This window comes from Electrona antarctica (genome assembly GCF_951216825.1).
Source record: "Electrona antarctica genome assembly, chromosome: 9".
Classification (NCBI taxonomy): domain Eukaryota; kingdom Metazoa; phylum Chordata; class Actinopteri; order Myctophiformes; family Myctophidae; genus Electrona; species Electrona antarctica.
The window spans coordinates 3,432,005-3,448,605 of NC_136790.1; the positions used below are offsets into that span (position 1 = coordinate 3,432,005).

At 42.9% G+C, this 16,601-nt stretch overlaps 1 protein-coding gene across 1 annotated transcript in view; it reads left to right on the top strand.

Moving 5' to 3' along the window:
• arhgef10la (Rho guanine nucleotide exchange factor (GEF) 10-like a) overlaps nucleotides 1-16,601 on the top strand; it is a 306,255-nt gene that overhangs the window by 242,710 nt on the left and 46,944 nt on the right. The window contains exons 21-23 of the mRNA XM_079509721.1: nucleotides 2,540-2,626; nucleotides 4,889-5,187; nucleotides 11,615-11,698. Of these exons, the coding sequence (XP_079365847.1) occupies nucleotides 2,540-2,626; nucleotides 4,889-5,187; nucleotides 11,615-11,698 (470 nt within the window). The remainder of the gene's footprint in view (nucleotides 1-2,539; nucleotides 2,627-4,888; nucleotides 5,188-11,614; nucleotides 11,699-16,601) is intronic.

A 16,601-nucleotide genomic window follows, 5' to 3' on the forward strand; every position in this document is an offset into this window, starting at 1 on the left:
AATCCAGAGCGACTTACATTAAGCAAGAACAAAAAGCATGGGAATACATCACATAAAAAAGCATTTATCATGAAACATGCGTACCGTAAGCTAAGAACGTAACAGTGGAATATCTATATAATGAAACTATACATATAAACTATACATATATGCTATACTATGCTATACATATGTACTATGATGTGCTATGACTATATACAATGCAATTATAGTGCTGTCTACAATACATAACATGCTATAAGTCTGTATCAAATGATATCTAAGTCTACAGAAATGCTATCTTTTTAGGTGGCGTAGTGATTAGATGGACTGTGCCATTACAAAAAAAATAAGTCCCTAGATCTAATATCCACAGCAGACATCTGTCCTCTCGAAGACCTAGGAGCTGAACCTCGAGTTTTTGTTCATTATTTGTTAAGCCTTGACAGTTTTCACATTGTATAGTGTCAATATTACAGTTCACATTGTATAGTGTCAATATTACAGAGCACTCTGAGCTACATTCTGTGAATGAAAGGTGCCATTCAAATAAAGTATAATAAGAGCAGTCTGCTAGCTTTTTATTACTGTGGATATTCTGTCAAAACATTGGCGCCCAGGTGACTTTAACATAATGGTTTCAAATTCAGAGGGATTCAATGGCAGGCTCCACAGCATGACATGTTTTCAGAACATCCCTTTCAGATACCTTTGTCCGCACCGTTTTGTGATTGCCTCTGTACGTTGTGTCTGCACGGAGATTCATCTGTACGTTGTGTCTGCACGGAGCCTCTGTACGTTGTGTCTGCACGGAGATTCCGCAGAAGAATAAACGCTGTCAAACCTCAACTGAGATGACAAAGCTGCGTAACATTTTAATTTTAGTCCTGTGTTTTTTGAGCGCCACACCGTCTCCAATAAACAGCCATGTGTGTCCCTATGTATGTATGTATGTCTGTCTGTCTGTCCCTATGTCTGTCTGTTTAGAGTACGACCTATTGACCCTGCTGTTTAGAGAGTACGACCTATTGACCCTGCTGTTTAGAGTACGACCTATTGACCCTGCTGTTTAGAGAGTACGACCTATTGACACTGCTGTTTAGAGAGTACGACCTATTGACCCTGCTGTTTAGAGAGTACGACCTATTGACCCTGCTGTTTAGAGAGTACGACCTATTGACCCTGCTGTTTAGAGTACGACCTATTGACCTGCTGTTTAGAGTACGACCTATTGACCTGCTGTTTAGAGAGTACGACCTATTGACCCTGCTGTTTAGAGTACGACCTATTGACCCTGCTGTTTAGAGTACGACCTATTGACCTGCTGTTTAGAGTACGACCTATTGACCCTGCTGTTTAGAGAGTACGACCTATTGACCTGCTGTTTAGAGTACGACCTATTGACCCTGCTGTTTAGAGTACGACCTATTGACCTGCTGTTTAGAGTACGACCTATTGACCCTGCTGTTTAGAGAGTATGACCTATTGACCCTGCTGTTTAGAGAGTACGACCTATTGACCCTGCTGTTTAGAGAGTACGACCTATTGACCCTGCTGTTTAGAGTACGACCTATTGACCTGCTGTTTAGAGAGTACGACCTATTGACCCTGCTGTTTAGAGTATGACCTATTGACCCTGCTGTTTAGAGTACGACCTATTGACCCTGCTGTTTAGAGTACGACCTATTGACCCTGCTGTTTAGAGAGTACGACCTATTGACCCTGCTGTTTAGAGTATGACCTATTGACCCTGCTGTTTAGAGTACGACCTATTGACCCTGCTGTTTAGAGAGTACGACCTATTGACCCTACTGTTTAGAGAGTACGACCTATTGACCCTACTGTTTAGAGAGTACGACCTATTGACCCTGCTGTTTAGAGAGTACGACCTATTGACCCTGCTGTTTAGAGAGTACGACCTATTGACCCTGCTGTTTAGAGAGTACGACCTATTGACCCTGCTGTTTAGAGTACGACCTATTGACCCTGCTGTTTAGAGAGTACGACCTATTGACCTGCTGTTTAGAGAGTACGACCTATTGACCCTGCTGTTTAGAGAGTACGACCTATTGACCCTGCTGTTTAGAGAGTATGACCTATTGACCCTGCTGTTTAGAGAGTACGACCTATTGACCCTGCTGTTTAGAGTACGACCTATTGACCCTGCTGTTTAGAGAGTATGACCTATTGACCCTGCTGTTTAGAGAGTACGACCTATTGACCCTGCTGTTTAGAGAGTATGACCTATTGACCCTGCTGTTTAGAGAGTACGACCTATTGACCCTGCTGTTTAGAGAGTACGACCTATTGACCCTGCTGTTTAGCACCGGGCCATTCACACTGAGCAGACTGCTAAACACACACACACACACACACACACACACACACATACACACACACACACACACACACACACACACACACACACACACACACACACACACACACACACACACACACACAGTCAGTGACACACGCTCAGTTCACACAGGTGTGATTTTACATTTCTAAATGCATTACACAGTTTCATGTTGTAATCAATATTTGTATGCTTCCACAGCTCGAAGCTGCTCTTCACAACCCAGTTCATTGTTCCCTGTTGGGTTTCTCTGCAGCGAGCACCTCTTTACCTCAAGGCTACCTCTGGGTGAGTTGCAGTATGTATTGTGTTTTTGAGGGGCGCTAGCCCCCCCAACGTCTGGCTTTTATCACGTGGCAGCCAATTCTATGGACTTTTAAACCATTTAGGCCTGACGTTGAAATAAATAAAAAGTCTTCTGAAAGAATATATTATATTCAAAGATTTGTGCCACATTTTCACGATTTTTCAAAAATAGCAGATCTACAAGCTCATAGCTTGTAGATCTGCTATTTTTCAATAGCTAAAGTATTACATAATGCTTAGTTAAAACACCAAAAGGGGTTCCCGCCCAAAATGGGTTAATGTTGTCTTGCTCCCCAAAAATTCAGCAAGGCCCCCAAAATAACCTTTGTTTAGCCTAAGCACTTGGCATTGAAGAAAATAATGAAGAATCGCACCTTCCTATACCAGATTCAAATACAATCAGTATTTATTGGACCAAATGTTGTCCATAACCAACGTCAGGGTCTTATCAGCTGAGGCCAACATATCTAAACTAAACCTGTGTGTGTGTGTGTGTGTGTGTGTGTGTGTGTGTGTGTGTGTGTGTGTGTGTGTGTGTGTGTGTGTGTGTGTGTGTGTGTGTGTGTGTGTGTGTGTGTGTGTGTGTGTGTGTGTGTGTGTGTGAGAGTGTGAGTGTGTGAGTAGAGAGAGAGTGTGAGTAGAGAGAGAGTGTGAGTAGAGAGAGGAGAGAGAGAGAGAGAGAGAGAGAGAGAGAGAGAGAGAGAGAGAGAGAGAGAGAGAGAGAGAGAGAGAGAGAGAGAGAGAGAGAGAGAGAGAGAGAGAGAGAGAGAGAGAGAGAGAGAGAGAGAGAGAGAGAGAGAGAGAGAGAGAGAGAGAGAGAGAGAGAGAGAGAGAGAGAGAGAGAGAGGGTCAAAGCTGGTTGAGAGCTTATTTGCTATGTTTGCTATGCAAGACGTGTATAAATCATGCTTAAATTGATCATTAATTTATAACGGGAGTGTGCAACTATTCCTCTTTATTTTTATATTGTTTCTCCTGCGCATTACAAAGACTTGTTGGTTTGGGTTGCTTTTAGTTTTTTATCACCCTCAGCATTTTTGTACAGAGCGCAAATTGTGTTGCGTATTTCATTCAGCTTGCACTCCCAATGTGCGTGAAATTAACGTCTAATTTGCTAATGCAGCAGCTAAAGTAATTATTATGCAATCAACGGGGGGTGGGACTGCTTTCTAGTTGCATGTTTGCAGGAGTTCTTAAAGGGGAATTTCTCCCTAAACCTTTTTTTACAAAAGTAAGTTAATAATGATTGTATATTGACCAGCTGGGGCTGGGGCTACTGCTGGAGGGGTCCAGCAGCTCACGTAGACCAGGAAGAGTGCAGTGTCAACAATGCATGGAGTGTTGCTGTCACATCATCTAGAACAGGTGTGAACAAAAAACAACTGCGCGACTCTTAGCCTGCCGCCATTAATTAATCCCTCGATTGCGTATTGCCATGGTTTAATCACGCGTGACACTTACTTTGAAGAGCCAAATATCCGTATCGCATTTTACTATGAAACCATTCCGTGTGTGTTGACGAAGCTGGTGCTCGTTCTCTCGGTCGGTGGTGGAAAAAGTGGACCGCGAGTATCACAGCGCCTGCTACAGGCCGTTGAAAACGCTTGTCTGGGACAAAGCGTCCTCTGCAATGTCGCTTCTGTGAGATAAAGCCGTCTGAAAACAGAGCCGGCAATGTTAGTGGATGCGCGCGCATTTTCAAAATGGCCGCGCCCATTGTGTCAGAAGCATAACAAAGCTAACGGACGGTAGATTTCGATACGATCGTATTAAAACATGCATTAATGAATACATCGCTGTTAAAACGGCTTTTCCGTTTGTGGCAGGCTACAAGATTCTACGTGTTAATATTCCTATGTTCCTGGCGGGTAAACGATTAATGAAGAAACTTTCCAAAACATTTTGGATGGACAGATGGACACACAATGCAATTCTGACTGAGAAGAAGAACTGAATTTGGGGGATTATATTTGGATCACAAATCAAACCCCTGACGTTTAGAGGGCAAAGAAAAGACAAACAAAAGAAAATGCTGTTTACAACTAAACCCAATGCAGTGATCAGGAAGCTGACCCAGTCAGACCCACTGCAGTGATCAGGAAGCTGACCCTGTTTACAACCCACTGCAGTGATCAGGAAGCTGACCCAGTTTACAACCCACTGCAGTGATCAGGAAGCTGACCCAGTCAGACCCAATGCAGTGATCAGGAAGCTGACCCAGTCAGAACCCAATGCAGTGATCAGGAAGCTGACCCAGTCAGACCCAATGCAGTGATCAGGAAGCTGACCCAGTCAGAACCCAATGCAGTGATCAGGAAGCTGACCCAGTCAGAACCCAATGCAGTGATCAGGAAGCTGACCCAGTCAGAACCCACTGCAGTGATCAGGAAGCTGACCCTGTTTACAACCCACTGCAGTGATAAGGAAGCTGACCCAGTCAGAACCCACTGCAGTGATCAGGAAGCTGACCCAGTCAGAACCCACTGTAGTGATCAGGAAGCTGACCCAGTCAGACCCACTGCAGTGATCAGGAAGCTGACCCAGTCAGACCCACTGCAGTGATCAGGAAGCTGACCCTGTTTACAACCCACTGCAGTGATAAGGAAGCTGACCCAGTCAGAACCCACTGCAGTGATCAGGAAGCTGACCCAGTCAGAACCCACTGCAGTGATCAGGAAGCTGACCCAGTCAGACCCACTGCAGTGATCAGGAAGCTGACCCAGTCAGACCCACTGCAGTGATCAGGAAGCTGACCCAGTCAGAGAAAGTGGTTCTCATAGCAGATACATGACTCTGCAATTGATAGGTGGGGATATGGTGTATCCATGTTTATGAGTGAATACATAGACCAATTATTTGTTTACAAACATTGGGACTGGGCGCACGGGTGACTGTTTCATGTAATCAATTCCCAACAGATCTCCAAACCTGTTGTTTTGGGGAGCGCTGGTTTCAGTCCATTCAACCTCCTCTTGTGAGTTGGCTAGTGAGATGCACCCTAGGAGACATTTATACTTCAAAGCCCAACAGTATTGCGCACAGAGAACAGCTGATATACAAGCTCACATCGCATCGCAGATGCGACTGTTGTGAGCGTAGAGGTCTGCGTGCGCGACACCATCGCGGGACTGCAGGTGTGCGTGCAGCCGTGCACAAATAGGCTCTGCTGCCGTGTTCATGAGCGCACCTCCCGTTCTTATGACAGCGACTGGAGGTGTGGTTTTGAGGACAACTGTTTTGAATTGCTATTATTGTTCAAACACAACTGAAACCAAGGATTATATAGGGCGAGAGATCACAATAAAAATCCTAATCATTCTTCCTCCACACTGGGATAAAAACAGCATCTGAAAGTTTGATGGGGCATTTTTTACACGTGAGTGCAGTTAGAACTTTTCCATTGCATCTTATGAGAGGTGGTGTTCTTCTGCTGCCTTTATGCGCGCGCATGCTGTTTCTTATCAGTGTGACGTCGTCTGATAAGGCGTCTATACATTTCCTTTTGGAAACGTCTGATATATTTACTGTATGTTTGATTAAATGCTCATTACGTTAACCACATTAACCCTGATGTCCATGTATACTATAGTCCACCTTTGCACGTACGCGAGCTTTCATGTGAGCTTGTACGTCGGCATTTATTTTCTACCAGTGTGTGTGTGTGTGTGTGTGTGTGTGTGTGTGTGTGTGTGTGTGTGTGTGTGTGTGTGTGCGTGTGCGTGTGTGCGTGTGTGCACAACTCCACATATATGGAACTTTCTGTTCAAGAAATCGAAGATGACCTTGAACCTCCCACACAACTTCTCCATTCCATTCCGCCAATATAGTCAAGCTCTGGCATCGGGATCATTTCCACCCGGGTCATTTCCATGTACAGAATATCTACCGCAGGGGCTGACAACTCCACATATATGGAACTTTCTGTTCCATAGTTGTCAGCCCCTTAGGACACGCCTATAGGCCAGCGCATGATATTCCACCTGCGGTAGATATTCTGTACATGGAAATGACCCGGGTGGGAATGATCCCGATGCCAGAGCTTGACTATATTGGCGGAATGGAATGGAGAAGTTGTGTGGGAGGTTCAAGGTCATCTTCGATTTCTTGCAGTAGAGTAATTATTGCGTGACTGACTAATCTATACCCTTTGATGATTTCTTGCTCAGTGAGTGGAAACAGTGTGACTGTTGTTCCAAAGATTATCTCGGCATAGCCCAGGGCCCGGTGTCTATACGTCTGTGGCTCGAAAAATCGAAGAACGACTGACATAGAAACGTTTTTTCAGAAAACTGTCAGGATGTAGAAGACATTTATAGAATCTGATCTCAGGTCAAAATGGGTTAACATACAGTGCATATACTCATTACTGCTGCCCTCCACATTTACACATGTCCTCTCATCAAGTTGTAAACATTTGACAACTACATCACCAACACACACACACACACACACACCCACAACACCAGAGGGAGTGCAACGAACCATGTACAACCCAGATTCGGCACAAACAAGAGACTAAATTATTTTCGCTCCTATGCCACCAAAATGTGGAACGCCCTACCAACAGTCATTAAGACATGCGAATCCCTTGACTCCTTCAAAACCGCTCTCAAAGGGCACCTACGGATGGCTGCAATTCGAAACTGGCCCCCGTAAAATATGAATGTGCTTGAAATGTACTGTAATTCTGCAAACTGTTAATAAATATTTCAATCAATCAATCAAAACATTCACATGAGGGGAAGGCATGAGGCATGAGGGGCCTTTGCATTATTTGTAGAGTCCTCTGCAACTTATCGTATTGAGCGTATAAGGAGTCAGATCACCCGGCTCGATTTACGAACGTTTCTCAGTTTCATTTCATGGTACCTTGGAGGAAAATGTGAAAGTTGAAATTATAATGAATAGCCGGAAATGAATTTGAGGTGACGGAACACCTTCTAGATTGATCCTGGAAAGGGCAGGTTTCTGGAGTCGAGCACTATGGCCAGTTCACTATGTTCACTAGTTCACTATGGCCAGTTCAGGCTTCTGGAGTCGAGCACTATGGCCAGTTCAGGTTTCTGGAGTCGAGCACTATGGCCAGTTCAGTTCACTATGTTCACTATGTTCACTATGTTCACTATGGCCAGTTCAGTTCACTATGTTCACTATGTTCACTATGTTCACTATGGCCAGTTCAGGTTCAGGTTTCTGGAGTCGATCACTATGGCCAGTTCAGTTCACTATGTTCACTATGTTCACTATGTTCACTATGGCCAGTTCAGGTTCAGGTTTCTGGAGTCGATCACTATGGCCAGTTCAGTTCACTATGTTCACTATGTTCACTATGTTCACTATGGCCAGTTCAGGTTCAGGTTTCTGGAGTCGAGCACTATGGCCAGTTCAGTTCACTATGTTCACTATGTTCACTATGTTCACTATGGCCAGTTCAGGTTCAGGTTTCTGGAGTCGAGCACTATGGCCAGTTCAGGTTCAGGTTTCTGGAGTCGAGCACTATGGCCAGTTCACTATGTTCACTATGGCCAGTTCACTATGTTCACTATGGCCAGTTCACTATGTTCACTATGGCCAGTTCAGGTTCAGGTTTCTGGAGTCGAGCACTATGGCCAGTTCAGGTTCAGGTTTCTGGAGTCGAGCACTATGGCCAGTTCACTATGTTCACTATGGCCAGTTCAGGCACAAAATAAGCCCTGAATATACAGTATCTCAGTATCCTGAATATACAGTATATGCTCAGTATCTGAATATACAGTACATGCTCAGTATCTGAATATACAGTACATGCTCAGTATCTGAATATACAGTACATGCTCAGTACCCTGAATATACAGTACATGTTCAGTATCTGAATATACAGTACATGCTCAGTACCCTGAATATACAGTACATGTTCAGTATCTGAATATACAGTACATGCTCAGTACCCTGAATATACAGTACATGTTCAGTATCTGAATATACAGTACATGTTCAGTATCTGAATATACAGTACATGCTCAGTATCTGAATATACAGTACATGTTCAGTATCTGAATATACAGTACATGTTCAGTATCTGAATATACAGTACATGCTCAGTATCTGAATATACAGTACATGTTCAGTATCTGAATATACAGTACATGCTCAGTACCCTGAATATACAGTACATGCTCAGTATCTGAATATACAGTACATGTTCAGTATCTGAATATACAGTACATGCTCAGTACCCTGAATATACAGTACATGCTCAGTATCTGAATATACAGTACATGTTCAGTACCCTGAATATACAGTACATGCTCAGTATCTGAATATACAGTACATGCTCAGTATCCTGAATATACAGTACATGCTCAGTATCTGAATATACAGTACATGCTCAGTATCTGAATATACAGTACATGCTCAGTACCCTGAATATACAGTACATGCTCAGTATCTGAATATACAGTACATGCTCAGTACCCTGAATATACAGTACATGCTCAGTATCTGAATATACAGTACATGTTCAGTACCCTGAATATACAGTACATGCTCAGTATCTGAATATACAGTACATGCTCAGTATCTGAATATACAGTACATGCTCAGTACCCTGAATATACAGTACATGCTCAGTATCTGAATATACAGTACATGCTCAGTACCCTGAATATACAGTACATGCTCAGTATCTGAATATACAGTACATGTTCAGTACCCTGAATATACAGTACATGCTCAGTATCTGAATATACAGTACATGCTCAGTATCTGAATATACAGTACATGTTCAGTACCCTGAATATACAGTACATGCTCAGTATCTGAATATACAGTACATGTTCAGTACCCTGAATATACAGTACATGCTCAGTACCCTGAATATACAGTACATGTTCAGTACCCTGAATATACAGTACATGTTCAGTATCCTGAATATACAGTACATGTTCAGTATCTGAATATACAGTACATGCTCAGTACCCTGAATATACAGTACATGTTCAGTACCCTGAATATACAGTACATGTTCAGTATCTGAATATACAGTACATGCTCAGTACCCTGAATATACAGTACATGTTCAGTATCTGAATATACAGTACATGTTCAGTATCTGAATATACAGTACATGTTCAGTATCTGAATATACAGTACATGCTCAGTATCTGAATATACAGTACATGCTCAGTACCCTGAATATACAGTACATGATCAGTATCCTGAATATACAGTACATGTTCAGTATCTGAATATACAGTACATGTTCAGTATCCTGAATATACAGTACATGCTCAGTACCCTGAATATACAGTACATGCTCAGTATCTGAATATACAGTACATGCTCAGTACCCTGAATATACAGTACATGTTCAGTATCTGAATATACAGTACATGCTCAGTACCCTGAATATACAGTACATGCTCAGTATCTGAATATACAGTACATGCTCAGTACCCTGAATATACAGTACATGCTCAGTATCCTGAATATACAGTACATGTTCAGTATCTGAATATACAGTACATGCTCAGTATCTGAATATACAGTACATGCTCAGTATCCTGAATATACAGTACATGTTCAGTATCTGAATATACAGTACATGCTCAGTATCTGAATATACAGTACATGTTCAGTATCTGAATATACAGTACATGTTCAGTATCTGAATATACAGTACATGTTCAGTATCTGAATATACAGTACATGTTCAGTATCTGAATATACAGTACATGCTCAGTATCTGAATATACAGTACATGCTCAGTATCTGAATATACAGTACATGCTCAGTATCTGAATATACAGTACATGCTCAGTATCTGAATATACAGTACATGCTCAGTACCCTGAATATACAGTACATGCTCAGTATCTGAATATACAGTACATGTTCAGTATCTGAATATACAGTACATGCTCAGTACCCTGAATATACAGTACATGTTCAGTATCCTGAATATACAGTACATGTTCAGTATCCTGAATATACAGTACATGCTCAGTACCCTGAATATACAGTACATGTTCAGTATCTGAATATACAGTACATGTTCAGTACCCTGAATATACAGTACATGCTCAGTATCTGAACATACAGTACATGCTCAGTATCTGAATATACAGTACATGTTCAGTATCTGAATATACAGTACATGTTCAGTATCTGAATATACAGTACATGTTCAGTATCCTGAATATACAGTACATGTTCAGTATCTGAATATACAGTATCTCAGTATCCTGAATATACAGTACATGTTCAGTACCCTGAATATACAGTACATGTTCAGTATCTGAATATACAGTACATGCTCAGTATCTTGAATATACAGTACATGTTCAGTACCCTGAATATACAGTACATGTTCAGTATCCTGAATATACAGTACATGCTCAGTATCTGAATATACAGTACATGTTCAGTATCTGAATATACAGTATCTCAGTATCCTGAATATACAGTACATGTTCAGTACCCTGAATATACAGTACATGTTCAGTATCCTGAATATACAGTACATGTTCAGTATCCTGAATATACAGTATCTCAGTATCCTGAATATACAGTACATGCTCAGTATCTGAATATACAGTACATGCTCAGTATCTGAATATACAGTACATGCTCAGTATCCTGAATATACAGTACATGCTCAGTATCTGAATATACAGTATCTCAGTATCCTGAATATACAGTACATGTTCAGTATCTGAATATACAGAACATGCTCAGTACTGCTGGCATCCTCAACTGTTTTCCTTTAATGTACATTACTCATTACTGCTGCCTTCACCTACCACCACAACTTTAGTTTAAGATACTTACTGTATTTGCACCTACTCTTTAGAAGCAGAATCATTTTCAATTTGCAAAATTGACCTTTGCAAATTGTGAACATTGATAAATGCACACTGACATCATGACATGTGTTACTATACTCAGTAACACTTCTCTCCTCCACGTAGTTTTGCACAGTCCTCCCTTTAGGTGCATGCTTTACCACCACACCACACCGCACCGCACCGCACCACCGCACCGCACCACCGCACCACCGCACCACCGCACCGCACCGCACCACACCACACCACACCACACCACACCACACCACACCACACCACCACACCACACCACACCACAGCACCGCACCACACCACACCACCACACCACACCACACCACAGCACCGCACCACACCACACCACACCACACCACACCACACCACCACACCACACCACACCACAGCACCGCACCACACCACACCACCACACCGCACCGCACCGCACCACACCACAGCACCGCACCACACCACCGCACCGCACCGCACCGCACCACCGCAACGCACCGCAACGCACCGCACCGCACCGCACCACACCACACCGCACCACACCACACCACACCACACCACACCACACCACATCAACAAGGTTTGTCCTTATTTTAAGCATAGTTCAGAACAAAGATTTGCAATGAGAAGACACCATTTATACTTAATCGTATGACATGTCCGCCTGACAGAAATCCACAAGCTTACAATGCGTTGCATCCGCAACATATTGTGGGCTTGTACTTTGGCATGTGACACTGTTGGACAATGTATAATATATACAAATAACTGTACATTTATTATAAAATAAAAGTATAAATTAAGCATTTACAATTTGCAGAGATAAATCGCAACAGCCTTACCCTTGGGGTTTAATGTCCAACATGCCATACATTGTACACTCATTCATAGAAATGAGGAGGACAAAAGAAGAGTGAGAATAGGACTTATATTCTGGAAAAAAATAAAAGAGAATGTTGCTAGGAAACCAAATTAATATAGTATGAAAATGTACTGACGGTAACTACAGGGAGTTTTATGATGAGTGGGGAAAGAATGTGGTGGAAGAATAGTGTATCACTTGTGGGGATTTAACTTGATTTAGAAAGAAGGAGGGCGAGATTTCACTGGGAAAAAAATAAAATACATCTTTCTGATCATTTTTAAGTTTCATTTTTCATTTTTATGACCCACCATTCTTCGTTTTCTTCTTCAAATTTGTCACAAACGTGGACAATTTATTGGGCAGTCCTCCCCAAGACTTGGAGAAGGTGTTTAAATCAAATGAAAGCCCCCTAGGAGGGAGGCAAGTCCTTCTCCGTTTCTCAAGTTATTTTTTCTTATAATTATTTTTCTTTGTCTTTTTTGTGTGTGCGTGCGTGCGTGCGTGCGTGCGTGCGTGCGTGCGTGCGTGCGTGCGTGCGTGTGTGTGATTTCATTCCAAAGCCTGATTTATACTTGAATCTCTCAACCCGACGCTCTGCGACGTGTTGTTGTGAAGTTGTAGATCTGCTGCTATTTCCAGTGTGCGACACCAGTGTATAACTCACACTTAACCCATTTAGGACTGAAGTCGATTAAAAAAAGGGCTTCTAAATCCTAACATTTTTCTAAAAAAACCCATGTTTCTAATGTTTCTATGTCAGTGGGGCTCAACCTTTGTCATGTCAAGGACGCCCAGAATTATCTCTATTGGGCCGCGGACCCCCCCATCTCAAAATATGTAGTTCCAGGGACCCCCCCTAGAAGCCAATATTTTAGTTAAAAATATTCGCTCTGAAATATATATTCAAAGATTTGCACCACATTTTCACGACTTTTCAAAAATAGCAGACCTACAAGCTCGTAGCGCGCCACTCGGTGGCGCGCTATGAGCTTGTAGATCTGCTATTTTTCAATAGCTAAAGTAGAACAGAATGCTTGGAGTGGCGCGCTACGAGCTATGAGCTTGTAGATCTGCTATTTTTCAATAGCTAAAGTAGAACAGAATGCTTAAAACACCAAAAGGGGTTCCCACCCAAAATGAGTTAAAACAAGATCTAGGGCGAGGCTAAGATGGGGGAAAAGGAGATACTGCATACAGTAGATCGCATTTAGAGTAGCTTACGACGATATTAAGTGTGCAAGGAGGAGACTAGGCTCTCTGACCTTGAGGCGGCCTCGGAGGCCGTATCATTACATCATTACCTCGGAGGCCGTATCATTACAGATCAGTCCAAAGCCCCCCTGAGCTTGTCCCTCACCACATCAGTGATGGTTGTGCGTGTGCTGCTTGTAATAAGTGTTCCAGCTATAAACACATTTTTGTTATTTTATCACGGCCCTGTGTTTTATGACCGAGTGTCGAGACCGAATGTCCCAATTTGGGACAATAAAGTGTATTTTGCTGTTGGGAGACAGACTTGAATTTGATTGTGGTGGAAGGAGGAGGGTGTGTAGCAACTCTCACTGCATTACGAGGAGGTGCAGCTCAGAACCCTTAATCCCTATGCACTTGAATTCCATAGTGAAGTCATCCGTTTTTAAATCGTATAGCCTTCAGCAAAGTGACCCTGACCCTAGTGCTCATGTATTTTTCATAGCTGTTTTTTCCACAGACTACTTTTGTCTGAATCTTTTGTCATCATCCCTCACAGAGTTAGCTGATAGCAGAGGCAATTGTTCCTGAACCCGCTGAGCTAGCTAGATTTCCAAATGTACAGATAGATGCATGATAGACAGACAGACAGACAGACAGACAGACAGACAGACAGACAGACAGACAGACAGACAGACAGACAGACAGACAGACAGACAGACAGGCCTTTATTGACCATGCTATAGAGAGAGAGAGACACAGACAGACAGACAGACAGACAGACAGACAGACAGACAGACAGGCCTTTATTGACCATGCTATAGAGAGAGAGAGACACAGACAGACAGACAGACAGACAGACAGACAGACAGGCCTTTATTGATCCCCGTGGGGAAATGCGTTTGGATTTTAGTACAGCATCCAAACGTGTATTTTACATAATCAGAAAGTTTATAAGGCTTCCAAACAACCCAAGGGATTCTATATAAAACCATAGTTCCATTGCAGTTCTCTTCCTTTAAAGGAAGATAAAAGCACTATTGGTAACTTAGGGGATATCTGTCAGTCAAGAGCAAAGATAAAGAGTGGTATAGGGTGGAGAATCAATCCTGAATGTCATTGAAGTCACGAGATGTTGCTCACCCTATTTTCATTTCCAGCGTGCGACACCGGGCATGCAACTAAGTATAACTCAGGATTAACACATTTTGGGCGGGAACCCCTTTTGGTGTTAGCATCATGTTATGCTTTAGCTATTGAAAAATAGCAGATCTACAAGCTCATAGCGCGCCACCGAGTGGCGCGCCACGAGCTTGTAGGCCTGCTATTTTTGAAAAGTCGTGGAAATGTGGCGCAAATCTTTGAATATATATATTCTTTCAGAGTGAACGTTTTCAACAAAAATAATTACTTCCATGTTTTTTAGATGGGAGTCTGTGGACAAATACATATAATTCTGGGTGTTCTCGACATCAAATATTGAGCTCCACCGATACAGAAACATAAAGGCTTTTCAGAAAACTGTCAGGATTTTGAAGACACATTTTAAAATTTCGACGTCAGGCCTAAATGGATTAATATGAAGTCGCGCGGATCCAGAGCGGGGATAAACAACAAATGGCTGTGCATTCCCACCCCCGTTGAGCTCTATACCTCCCTGGCAGGCTTGTCAAATAAGGGCTGACACTAATCATGTTAAAGTGAGATTGGCTTGAGGGGTTTTCTCTGGGCTTCTGAGTAATGACATTGTTTCTAATCAGCCTAATACAACAGTGTTGCCCCTGTGTTGCCTCTACCTACCTTCACTGTCCCACTTCTCCTCTCCAGCATCCCATCCTCCAGCATCCCATCCCATCTCTCCATTTTCTCAAGAGACGATAAAGTCGCCATTTAACTCTCCTTATTGTCCGTATTTAAGTGGCAAATATCCATAGCGTCGACGCTGAGAGACAATTTGGTATGCTGCTTTTGTCAGAGTCGATGCACGCTCTATTGACCCATAGTTTTGGCTCCTTGCAAATACGATGGAGCGCGAGCCCACCATGCATGCCTCGTGCCGCCCAACCCACAACAACCCACTTCCTTTGCTTGGTCCAGCCAGGCCCGTCTAATTAATTCTGGCAGGGCATTTACTGCTGGGGAAGTTTGTTCTGCTCCCTGGCTGAGAAGAAGAAGCTGTCCAGGGCACAAGTCCAGAGATCTATTCCTCTAAAGAAGAAGCTGTCCAGGGCACACGTCCACAGATCTATTCCTCTAAAGAAGAAGCTGTCCAGGGCACAAGTCCAGAGATCTATTCCTCTAAAGAAGAAGCTGTCCAGGGCACAAGTCCAGAGATCTATTCCTCTAAATAAATAGTGATGACTTTGTCAGGCCACAGTAATTTCACTAGATATCTTGGGGGGAATTGAATCGAGAAGAGGGAGAGAAAGTGCATGGTGCTGGCGACAGGGGTGGCACGCACACAGGAGTGTGTGTGTGTGTGTGTGTGTGTGTGTGTGTGTGTGTGTGTGAGAGAGATTGAGTGGTTTATACACTATCCCATTTTGGGCGGGAACCCCTTTTGGTGTTTTAAACATTGTTATAATTTAGCTATTGAAAAATAGCAGATCTACAAGCACATAGCGTGCCAGCGCGATATGAGCTATTTTTGAAAAATCGTGAAAATGTGGCACAAATTTGGAATATATATTTTTTCAGAACAAATGTTTTTAACTCAAATCTTTGCTTCTGGGGGGGGGGGGGGGGGGGGGGGTCCCCCCCCCCTGGAACAACATATATTCAGATGGGGGTCAGCGGCCAAATACCTATAATTGTTGGGGTTCTTGACATGAAATATTGAGCACCACTGACATAGAAACATGGGTATTTCAGAAAACTGGAGGATTTAAAAGAAATTGTTTCACGTCAGCCCTAAATGGGCTATATGGGCAGATGGAGGTGTGAGTGTGGACTGTACGAGGTGGCAGAGTGTGTCTGTGTTGCTGCACAGAGTCACTGCTGTCTGTGTTCGCTGCACAGAGTCACTGCTGTCTGTGTTCGCTGCACAGAGTCACTGCTGTCTGTGTTCGCTGCACAG